Source organism: Habropoda laboriosa, unplaced genomic scaffold (genome assembly GCF_001263275.1).
Source record: "Habropoda laboriosa isolate 0110345459 unplaced genomic scaffold, ASM126327v1 scaffold65, whole genome shotgun sequence".
Lineage (NCBI taxonomy): Eukaryota > Metazoa > Arthropoda > Insecta > Hymenoptera > Apidae > Habropoda > Habropoda laboriosa.
In genome coordinates this window covers 2,848,339-2,861,107 of record NW_017100254.1, presented here as the reverse complement: position 1 = coordinate 2,861,107, position 12,769 = coordinate 2,848,339, and the positions used below count along the sequence as shown (strand labels likewise).

The following is a 12,769-nucleotide window of genomic DNA, read 5'->3' as shown; positions in this document are numbered from 1 at the left end:
TCGATCGAAATTCGCTGGTCGATCCGGTATTAGAGAGTATCGAGAGTCCGTGTGGTAGCTTGATAAAATTAAAACGATTTTCCGTCGATGGAAATATCATGTTCATAACAGAAAGAAAAAAACTGACGTAAAAAGAAAACGAAGGAAGGAGACGAGAGGAGAAGAGAAGGGTGGGAGGGGTAGAGCAAAAGAGAAGAGAGAAAGAGAACGATAAAAGGAAAGGGGATAGCGAAGAGGAGAAGGAGGAGGGAGTCGAGGGGTCATCGGGAAACATAACCTCCGTACGCGCAACGTCCGAGTAGCCGACCAAGTGATTTTCGACTTTACCTTTACTTCCTATACACTTCCGTGTATCGTCTTTCTTACCTTATGTTCCGTGTAACACGACGACAACCACAACGAGGATTGTCCGAAGCTTTCGCGTTGAAAGGCAGCGTCTGGGACGGATACGACACTCCTGACAGTTTCCGTAATGATGTACGACCCGTTGGTAGAGTTTTTTTTGGCTAGCACACGAGGACAGACAAGGCGATAGATCACACAACACTACCGACACTTTCGATACGCGACACTACGGTAAACGTGCAATCGGGCGTCTTCGGACGAAGTAACAGGGAATCGAAAGAGCTTGGCACACCTTCGCGTTACGTTACAACAAGTTACAACGAGCCACGGGCAGCTACAGGCACGGGCTACCTCGGACTCTCCGTCTCCGTCTCCGCTGTTGACTGGTGGCTACCTCACACCATAAGCTCGTCTCGTACCTGTGTCTCTCTTTCTCTTTCTTTCTCTTTCTACGCTCATACTCGGAGCCAGTACCGTTAGTACAGTGCACCGCCACCAGATGGACGATGTTGCCGTACGTCGATGTACATAATATAGCAACGTTCGACGAAATTGATTTGAAACGATACTCCAAAAACCCACATGAAATAGTAGAAATTCAACGAATTATTTCGTTTAAATTTCGCGAACTGTTTTACCGGCTGAATTCGTTGAAATGAAGCGATGAACTAATGAATGAAATAAGATTATTCATTTAGACGCATAATGTATAGTTTGCAAGTAAGCATTTTCCTTTAAGTAACGATAAAATTAGATTTTTTCATATAATATCTGAACATTCAAAATTAATCTATATTATAATTGTTGGCATACTAGAGAAAAATAAATAAGAAAATACATTAAACTTACGAACTGAATTGTACGAAAACATAAACAGAATTAACTATTCAATGTTAAATAAAAGATTGTATTAATTAAGTATTAGCAAGAATTAATAAGATTGAAATAGTAATTATTATTAAAATAATTTAAATGATAAATAGTGCATCATAGATTAAATTTTACTTTTATTACTTTTTTATATAAGTTATTTCTGATAGGCATATGTATAGTAATTATTCACTAAAAGTTAATAATTTAATATATTTCTTTGCATGTTTCCAACATTATAGTCACTCATAATTTTTCAATTCTTGCGTATTCAATACGTACACTTATTACCCACCATTGCAAGAGTCATTAAACGTCCACTAGAGTTCCCGAAACGCGGCAGAAATCGAATTTTTGTTGATTTTGCAGAAAATAAAGAAAAAGGAAAAATAAATAATGTGACTATTATAACACTTGGTTGATGGTGGCATATGTCAGGTAAACGTAAATGATCGTGGTTCAACGCTCGAGACTGACCGGGGTCGCCAAAGCATTTTCCTTTAGCTTCGCTTGACAGCGATTGGCATCTATAATTCTCGGCGGTGTGGCAAAAAAGTCACGGAATGCGTTTGATTCGAACCCGTTTGAACGCGTTTTAGGAAACGTGAGCTAGCCCTTTCCATACGTTACGATCATATCGATTCGATCTTTCTCGTTTAAGTTGTTCGGACAATTAAAAATGCATATTCTTTGATTGTAGAGGGGAAAGTGAATAAAATCGAATAAATACATTCTTGAGATCAATATTACTTTCATTACTTACAAACTTCAATATGCTGCTGTACGTGTGTTCTTTTGTAAACTTTTTATGTTGCTTTCTTCTTGTTATCATAAATAATTATTATATTGTTGAAACGAAAATGATTTGTGATGAGGAAAGGCATTCAAAATTATAGGAAAATATGGTCGAAAATAAAAATAAAATAGGGCAGGTACGCACGATTAATGTTAGGTTAGCTGTAAATTGAAAAATGTTGCATAAATGCACATAAATGTTAGGTTAGCTATAAATCGTAATTTAAGCTATACATTCTTGCTTTAAGTGAGAAGTTGTTTATGATAAAAATTAAAAACATAGTTTTCATGGAATTAAAAAAATTAAAATTACTACTCAATATATTGCAAAGAAGTATTAGAATAATTTAGTTTGAAAAGTATCACACTAATTGCGAATGTAGTATATTGACCAGCTTTGAAAGAATTAGTTAATTATTTAATTTAGTGAAAAAATTTAATATTAAGATTTGTTACAATTAGTTGAGTGTATGCATGTTCGACAAATTTCTAACATCACTTTTTTCGAAAACGAAGCTAGCTTGTATGATGAAGGTACTAAAATAGGGTAACAAATTGTAAAGTTTGATAAAATATTGTAGCATTTAATACATTATATGAAAAACGAAAATAAATGATCATTTCATTAAATTAGAGCTGAAAAAATTTGTTTATAACTCTTAATAAAATTGCTTACACATATTCACGTTTAACGCATGTTTACACGTTGTTTTCTTTTTATTTGTAATAGATACACATACATGTAGAAACCGAACAAGGTTGAATAAAAGACGGAAAATCGCTAGGCGATTCAACGATGTGAGCAAGTTCGCAGCGAGAAATTTTACCAATGACAGCATACATTTTATTATCATTTTATGTACACGTGGTCATATTGTATGTATTTATCAAGACAATCGTCAGAGTAACTCAATAGAAAGAGACCACTGACGTATATAGTATCTAGTAGAGTCTCTTAAAAGTAATTATAAACCCATGGCACAGCCCGAATAGACACAAATACTATTAAAAGCTAATAAAATTTCCTTCATCTTTCATTATTCGCTTTTCCAAGAACAATCTTCCTAAATTTAATTAGCATTTTGATTTTCCAAGTTTCTCAGTACTGATACCAAACTTAACATGTCGAGGACGGGGTTATTTTCACAAATTGAACAGACATTTGTGAAGCATACCTTTCTAAAGAATTCCTCTTTTAAATATAGACCTTACATATTAACGTTTCAATCTCGAGTTAAAATGATTATTTTTAAGAGTAACTATCCATTTACCATCGTTTAAAATTTCGAGCTAAAGCAAGTGCTTTCATTTACCATCGTTTGCCATTTTTACTGTTTTCACACAGGAGAAACAAATACATATAACCTTACAATTCGTCTACATTGTGTCGACAACTTGAAAAACTTCCAAAAGAAATAATAAACAGAAAGCTAAGCAGTCTTTCCGATTTAAAAGACGCCAAGGGCACTTCTTGCACGTACGATTACGTCCTCTATTATAGCAAATTTGTCTGGATTGCTCTTTGCAACGGCAGTAAATTCTAACTACACTTTAAACGCAGAATCGTGCATTCTATCCATATCGTCGATCCTACCGAGGCACGAGCGTCAGGTACAGCTGCGATCTCTCGAAACATCGATAATGAAATCTCGATCGCGATCTTAATCTATTTTCTGAACCGCGGTGGCGGCGGCGGCATCAGGTTTGTCGGCGTTGGTGTCGGGCTGCTGCTGCATGATCTGCTCAGTGCTCTGTGAGGCTCGACACTCAAGAAACTCTTGTCGGTGGTTGGAGGCGCGGAGATGATTTCTGGTTCTGCAGGACTAGGACACCGTCGTTGCGTGCAGGTTGCTAAAGTACTTCTTGATAACGTTTGCAACGGTATCTGGTAGATCCTTATCGGTTTCCAGTCGCTCTGACTGTCTGTGAAAAGAAAAAAAGGAACGCTGAGAGTGTCTTAAAGACGAACATTTACGTCCTAATAAAACCTTGACTAAAGTTTTTATTTTTACAATACGGTTTTTAAATGTAAGGAAAATTCTGATCCATTTTGAAAAGATGACACGTACTGTGCAAGTTAGATCGGGAGGATGAGGAGGATTGCGCGAAAGGGGGCGGACTGGAAATCGGTTCCTCTTTGTCCAAAGGCTTCGAATCCAGTCGGATTCTTTCACATTTCCCCGGTAGAAACTCCGGAGCTGTCGTTGCGAAGAAGATGTCCTGCTTCGAGGTGATTAGATTCAGATTCGGCATGGCGATCGTGTGTACTAAATTTCCATTTATTATCAATCGTATCTCCATAGTGTCGTTAGTAAAGGCTATCACGTAGGGGAAGGCACAGGCTGAAAGGAAAGAAATAATATATAAATAATCACTATTGAGAAACACATGATGAAGTGAATGGTAAAATGTGTAGGTATACTTCCTGTACCTATTGCTGCTGGCACGGAATTCCAGTTGAAGTCGAATTCCGTTGGTGCGGTACTCTCTTCTATGAGCTTTTGAAAGTGGCATGTATCTGTGAAACACAAACGAATGTTCAAGTGTAATAACTTTATCCTAGGTAGAGAAAATTTTTCGTACTGTTATAACAAAGTAGTAGTTCAGGTTCCTCGTCCTCGCAGAGATCCAAAGCTGCTACTAGGTGTGGCTTTGGGGTTCCCTCGATATGGAGTATTCTGGTGCTTCCAGAGGCTGAGATGAGTTCGAAGTGGTGTCGAATACCGCAGCAAAGTGTCCACTCATTGTTTGAATCAGTGTTCTCAATAATGGTTACCAATGATGGAGTTTCGCTGGCATTGAACTCTTTCAAAAACAGAAAACCGTCAACGGTGTCTGTGTCTGCGGCGGAACACCATGCGGTCCAAGCAGCACTATGTTTCCATTGGAGAACCGTTAAACGACGTCCAACTGCCACACACTATATGTGGTTGTAGACAGATAGAGGAATATGTTAAATTAGAATCTCATGTAATAAACTAATCAGCAACATTCTCTTAATCTTTATATCTTAAGAATGATAAAAAATTTTAACGCAAAGCATAAGTGTACCATGCGCAGATGGGAACCACCAGGCATCGTAACGGTATACAAATGGCAACCCCGAGTTCTGGCTAGTCTTCTTTCCTTGATGTGTGCTCTTCCTCTAACAGCCAGGGGACGCATACGAATACGTGTGCGACGTATCACGGGTTTGAATTTCGCGTTGGCTCGTGTGAAATTATCGATATCGTTATCACTCTCGTCGATGTCATCATCCATGTCGTCCTCATCACCATTCTCTTCGTATTCCTGATCGTCTTCACGATCATTTAATACTTCCGTAGATCTATTGCTCGAATTGTTCTCGAATTCCCTTAGACGAAATATATAAACGTTGCTTTCCTTGCCTTTGTCACCAGTACGAAACAATAGTATTCCGTGTTGCTCGATTACGTCCAGCTGCTTGATCTGCACGGACTCGTCGAAGATTAATCTGTGCGACAAGCTGTCTGAAATTAGTTTGAACGAATATTCTTTTAATTTTCACAGTTTTCGGAATTTTTAGGTTTTTTTCCGTCATAGGTAACAGGATATACGTAGAGGTTGAATTTTCGGTTTACCTTCAACCAAGAAAGTCCCGTTTTCGCTGACAAGAATTAGCTTGTTGTCCAGCCAAACGTGTCCACAGATAATCTCGTGAGGGAAGTCCGGATAGATACACCTTGGTTCCCATGGCCTGGGCTTCAAGGGGCCAGCCGTGGCCAAGGAAGTGGGCGCCAGACCTCTGACGATGGCTTCCAGTTTCAGAGCCTGGCCCACGCGCACCATTTCCACAGCACGCGTCTCCTCGCGACGTCGACCTGGAGCCTCCACCACATCCGACAATGCTCGTCGGTTTAACATACTCTGCGAAAATTCCATTGGTTTTCCTTTCTACGAGGGGGGGGAGAGGGAACAGCCAATACATTATCGAATCCTACGCGTATGTTCTTTCTTTTTCTATAATCTTGGATTGCTTGTCACGTCTTCATGCAGGATTGGAAGTATTCGTTTTTCTATAGTATTTGTTTAATACACAACATTAAAAAATGGAAATTCTAATTTTTAAATTGTTTTAATTGAAGATAATAAAAGACTATACACTCGGTTGACTCGCAAATTTTTCCTCATTTTTCTAAAATTCCTGTTACAATTTGTATGGATACCTAAACATAAACTAAATCTGAGGATGTAGAAGAATGAAGGGACACAAAGAATGATTAAATAGCAAATTCTTTAAAGCATACATACATACATACATACGCACGTGCATGTATATGGAGCCATGGATGAACAAACTTACGTTGCTCTTACTGTCCTGTGAATGTTCTTGATACATATCCCGGAGGAGGGCATCCAGGGTTCTCTCTCTCTTCTGGGCAAACGTTGGAGTGTTGAACGTAGCCTTTTCACCGTTTATCAGCTTTACCAGAAGAAATTCTCGTAAGGCGTACGGATCTTCGAACACAGGTGGACAGGGAAGGCTTGGTCCAAATAGAGGAACGCTTTCGTCGCAATAAATGGCTACACGCCATCCTTTGCCATTTTCCTCAGTTGACACCACGGCAAATACATCTATACAAAAAAAATAATCAGTTTCATCGTGAATGAATAATTTTCGCAATAACCTTCCATTTTATCTTATTACGCGTAAATTGACTCCTGATGCAGTTTGGGTTGAAAGTGTCTATAGCGTTAGGATCATCGGTGTAAACGATGTTAACAATATCGTTGCCGATATGGCGTTTTCTCTCCAGCTGTTGCGGGTTGTCTTTCGAATAAGGAAGCATTGTGCTTACATGATACATCACTTCGTGTCCTGCGTATACCGTGTAATAACTTTCCTTCCCAGTCATATCGCCTGGAAACGGAAAAAAATGCTACGTACAAGCCGTCCCACGTGAAAACTCACAAGACTTGCGATAAATGTAAAATTTTAGCTTTCTATCTTTCAGTGAAGCATTAATAGTACCTTTTACGTCTAAGCCACCTCGATACTTGTCCCAGTTCTTCAGTTGTATCCTTTCGCCCAGAATTTCGAGGAACTTGTCAAAACCTGGACTACCCTTTTCTGCAAATGAGACACTATGTAAAAAATTCTTTTCGTTACTTTACAAATTTCTCCAGTTTAATAAAAAAGACTAAAGAAGCAAGGTATTTCGTTTTTGCTAACAAGTGGAAGCAATCGTTATTGTTAAAGTGTTAATTTAAGATTTGGCCTGTATGTTTGTTAAGCTTGAACTTTTAATCGATTTACCATTAGATAACATCTCGTCGTCGGTGGTTTGTCCATTTCTCGCGTATATCACACCGAACTTGAAGTTCACAGAACCTTCTTGTTCCTCCAGCAACAATAAGTCCTGCAATATGGATCTTTGACACAGGATTCTATTGTTTTTTTTAAATTTAAAACTTACTATATTAGAATGTATTTATATATCTTAGATTAAATGAATAGTGTATTGAATTTTTTTAAATTACTACAATTAGACATGTAAACCTCATTTCAGAAATTTCATTCTCTTCACCTACCTTTTGTATATCCGGGGAGAAAATTTCACGCGGAGCTTTGTCGAGTTTGTCCAGTCCAAAAAAGTTGCTAAAATTTGAATCATTGATCATCGATCACCTACACAGGCCATTCGATTTTTCGAGTATGTACGAGTGTAATGGAAAGATACTTACCTGAGAATCTGCCTGATTGTCATCGTTTTGTTCGCGGAGTACGGCAACGATATCTTCTGTGCACCCTAAATTTGTTCCTTTCTCATTTACTGTACTCTTTGATTTGCTTTTTTATCTTTTTTTAAATCAGCAGTAAAAAACTTCATAATTAATTTCAAGTATAATGTGATGATTTACGATAATTACTTCAATTTATACGTTTAATACGAAAAAGAAATTCACCTTGAAGAACTTATTCGGAAATTCCGAAAAAAAAGAAACTACAAAATTTCATGCAAATGTTTCCCAGTTAATTTACTCACGGTTTTCCTCCACAAAATTACTCTATAATGTGGTACACTTTGGTCACTGCCTTCGCTCGTCACAACCGACAAGAACAAAGGATTTCTCTCTAGATCTGCAGCTATGTAATTTTGATGCACTGCGAACACATTTTCAAGATATTCGTTTAATCCGCGAAAGAAATGTGCGAAACAGAAAAAGTATTGTCAAATTAGAATTCGTTTATTATATACAACAGATTCATTTTTGCGTATATTAATACGCGAAAAATAACCGATTACTTATTTGCACGACTAATGTAAAATAAAAAGATATTCAACGGAGGAGTGAATGGAGGAACAGCTGTTGACTCCTACTTACTCTTATCTAATGCATTCACTTATCTGAAATCCTTAAAAATACTGCCATGCACTCTACTCACGTTTTCCGAGAAAGTACTTGAAGTACCAACGCGTCTGATATTCGGGATTCTCCAATATCGGCGTACTCGGCGATCCGAACATCTGCACACACGTTCAAAATCAGTTCCATCGCTAGAAATGCAATCTAACTTTATCAATATACAAACAGAAAAATTGAACGGAAAGGAAAGATGTAGAGGAACAGTGGATGCAACCTTGTTTCTTCCATATTTTTTATCAACAAATGGTAGCATTTTTTTGAATCATTCTCCTTTCAACCGAAAAGTGATTGCAGGTAATCACGAGTTAACTCGTTTCCCTCGGTTATTTAACAGGTTGAAAGAAGGTTCATCTGTTTCTTAGTCTGTTTGCCAGTTCGAGTGAAAGAAAACGAAAGAAAAGAGGTGTCTAAGGTAAGGGAGAGGAAAAGAGGGGACGTGGCAGGAGGACATAATTACACGTTTCTTACTTCCTCTTTCTCGCCAGGGGAATCGCCGTTCTCCACTCGAAATCTTCTACCATTGTCAGAGCCGTCTTGCTCGATCTGCGGCAGCTAGAAGACGATTTCAAGGGGGCAAACATTAGCAACCGTGTGTGTACGTCGATAGAAAAAAAGAGGGAGAGGTGAGGGGATCGTGTTCCAGTTTCAGAACGTCATCGTTACGCACGGAAAGCCGGAAAAACGAACGCCATTTCGCGACCCTTCTCTCCTCTTCTACACTTCAACCCTTTCGCGCGGCTCTTCCGTAATTAACTTTTATTGTGCCGCGTCTCCTCTACCTTTATCCTCGTGAATTTGCACGATTTTTCGGAGGATAGTGTTTCTTTCTTTCCGATTTTTCGTGGATCACTGACAAATAGTCGTTACGTTACGAGATGTCTAATATAAACGCGCATATACATATAACGGTCTAATATTGGCCGGACGTGCTACAAAGTGAGAGCAACAGCCTTTAACTGACGAACTATAATGAAATATTGAAAATCTAGACAACGACTTTTGGTCATCGATCTGAGAGTATCGAAGTTTGCTCATTCCTATCGATAATTTCGAAACACAGGTCCGATTGAAAAATAGACGATTGTGAATGAAAAAGTAGGTATGTTTAACGAGATCGTAGGTTGAACAGCAAGAACTACCAAACATTTATGAATTACGGGAGCCCTGGGTCAGCCAAAACTGTCGTAAATTTTTGAATATCATTACCGAAACTTACCATTTCGACGCTGCCATAGTATCGCCTGGAGAGAACGCCACGCCTGGAAATGGCGTCCGTGGTGGAGCTGAAACATCGTGGACGATTAAAGATCGTTAGACAAACTGTTTCTTAAGTTTTATGCCGCGTCTCGTATTAACAAAGGCGGTCACAATAAAAATGAGAAAACACGCTCTTTTCACCGAGCTTCCTCCGATATTTCTTCTCTTTTTTCCTACCGAGCTATCTGGGTTAATGAAGGTAGCCCAGCGCAGAAAGGACCTAGATTGCATCAATTAACATGTTGCTCGACTAAATTCTTTTTTTCTTATCAGAGACACATGTTCGTAACTACTTTCGACTGAAGCTGTTCAAGCTTCTACAGCTAGTACAGTTGTCACGTTGTCGATTACAGCGTGCAATAATTCTTATTAATTTTCTTCTCTTCGATAACGTAACATTCGTGATTCGAAGCTTCGCAGGAAAATCTCTGCTCGTGACAAAATTCTTTTTAATGTATGAACAAGTACAGAGAAGCTTTGGAATGTCTATACATGAAATATTCCCTTTTTTCCTACGTTTCAAAACCAGAAGACATTGTTAAATAATCTCGAAGGAACGTACACATGATGACTAGCTCGTCGATGGAGATATCTCGAGTGAGCAGAGGACAAGGCGGATACGCAAACCGATCTGGACCTATTCCTGCGGATGATCTCGTGTGCTGCTGGCAGCGTTTCCTCGTCAGTGTCGCTCTCCGTCATCGAGCTCCCGTTTCCAGTCGAACTCTCTTTTCTTGTTCGTGGACGAGCCACTCATCAACGAGACTCCTCGTAAACGAGAGACTAGCTTTATGTCCAAGCACAACATCTTCGAGAAGAGAGTTTCTTCTTCTTCTTCTTCTCTTTCACTTTACTTTTTTCTCTTTCAAATTAAGATTCGTTGAGATTCGTTGATTCGTTTCTGTGCTAGTTCTTCAGTGGATGAAGCATAATTATTTGATACGACGACTCATGGACGATCAGGCTCGAGACAATTGTTCAATTGGAATTTGCGATGGTCGAGTTTCGAAAATGTCTGCCGGTCGAATGAGAAATTTCGTGTTTTCCTTCTAGGCGAATATTCTGTTGTTAAATATATAGAAAATATAACGATGAATTCATCTTTTTATGCCATTGAAATATTTAACTTTCGAGGGATTACGTTTGAACGATTTGAATGTGTCTGAAAAACAAAAATTACGAAATAGATTTAAAGTCGTGTAAGTATATACCAATGTTGCAATTAATTCCCGCGAGTAACCTTAAGATGATCCGCTTAAACAACACCTCCGTTACATAACGAAAGTTACGAAATATTGCTAATGATGTGCTAACATGTATCAAATGATTTCAAGATCCGTATTACACATTTGACGTAATTATTATTGTTACGATATCCACGTGTTCGCTCTCTAAGAATACAAGCATTCCGTTTGTTAAAGAACAAAAGCTTGAAACCAGTTACAAGTGGAAAAAGAGACGTTCGCTTTGAAGAGGCTCGTTTGTACTTACACGCAAATAGCGGAAACATGATCGACTGATTGCTATGCTATCTAAAGAGGTATATAATTTTCCGAGATCCACGTGGTCACTTGCACGTATATGACTCAGAGGTTAAGAATAAGTCGGGAAAAGAGCGAGTTTCAAAAGCCAGCTACAACCAACGATAAATCTCCGTCGTTCAACCCTTTTAAAGATCCTGCCTGTCGGACGCGAGGACATCGATATCATTGACCGAGTTTTCCCATTGCAGAGGTCCGTCACCCTTTCGAGGATCGTGGCTACATAATAGAGAGGAGAACATCGATGACACTGACCGAGTCGCTTTGTCGTCTTTTCCCATCTTTTTTTTTCATATTCTTTTCTTTTCACTTAACTTGTCTCGTCCTTTAAAGAAACAACTAACTTGCTCTATATCTTTTCGATTTATAACGTATTATCGGACAGAAAGGCAACTACGTCTGATTTACTTCTCGTCTGTATCATTTTTCCAATAATATTCCTCGTTCCTAGACGAAAGAAATTAAAACAGAAAATACAGCGGTCTTTATGCGCCACGACTGTGCTTTCTTTTATTGCTAGATTATCAAGTGAAATGAAAGAAGACAGACAACGTGAATGCCGAATCTCGATTCAATGGTTATTTAGAATTTCGTTACACTGACATTCCAATTAATAATAAATAATACGTAATAAGCGAGAGCGACCACTTACTTCGAAATTACAGCGATTCGTCGCAATTACGGGAGTGCAGTTACTCATTGAAAAGATCTTAACGACGTAAGATCTCTCGTTTCGTTCTATTTTTACGTGGGATATTAATTTTTCTCTTTGGTTTTATTAACAAATTTCTCTCTGATATATTGCATTGAAAAGAAAAGAAAGCAATAGCAATATTAGTTCTTTCCAATGTTACCATTTCTCTTTGAAAATGATAAAAGAAATGTGTCGATCTTTAAAAAAAAATATTGTTCGTAGAAAACTGTTCAAGGTTCTTTTCATGATAAAAATGTGAAATTTCCTTATAGCATTGGAAACGTTTCGAAGCGTCCTAGAGAGCGATCGTGAAGCAAATGAAATTTTTACCTACTATACGGCGCCCTTTTCGTCCCGTTATTACCATTATTTAAACGTCCAATGAGTCCGTACTTATCTCAAGTTATCAGGCAAGAAAGTGTCGACCAATTAAACCGGAAGTTTGTCCTGATCGTTCGTGAGCTATTGTCTCTCAAGAAATCGTACCCTCTTACAGCATCTTCCGTGCACACAGTCACCGAACAGCTTTATCGGCGCGTATCGCTCCGACGGGAGCACTTATTTTCACAGGCTCTGGCCGAGCGTCCATTCGAGTCGATCAGCGGCAATGAACGATTCATCCGAGTGTAATAGTTGCACACAGCCACTATTTTCGAGTCCAGTTCGAGTACGGACGACCTCGATCTCGACCGCCGATCAAACATACTTTGCTTCGACGTGAAAGAAACGACAAACAACAGAGACAAAAATATGACAGAAAAACAGAGTATTGTAACGCGCGACCACAATGACGTTGTTTCGTCGGTAAGTATGATATCGATGGTGGATCGATAGTAGATCGAGACGAATCGATCAACAATAGAGGCACGAACGTCAA

General features: G+C 38.7%; 1 protein-coding gene across 1 annotated transcript; it reads right to left on the bottom strand.

Moving 5' to 3' along the window:
* Positions 1–3,487: 3,487 nt before the first annotated feature.
* Positions 3,488–10,465, bottom strand: LOC108572343 (GTPase-activating Rap/Ran-GAP domain-like protein 3). Its single transcript, XM_017934564.1, is given in 18 exon segments — positions 3,488–3,933; positions 4,080–4,352; positions 4,442–4,528; positions 4,594–4,930; positions 5,062–5,501; positions 5,613–5,898; positions 6,335–6,606; positions 6,680–6,892; positions 7,004–7,102; positions 7,289–7,391; positions 7,564–7,630; positions 7,717–7,781; positions 8,019–8,137; positions 8,420–8,501; positions 8,869–8,952; positions 9,617–9,683; positions 10,220–10,391; positions 10,393–10,465. Coding segments are annotated over 18 exon segments (3,096 nt in total). The 3' UTR covers positions 3,488–3,676.
* Positions 10,466–12,769: the final 2,304 nt, after the last annotated feature.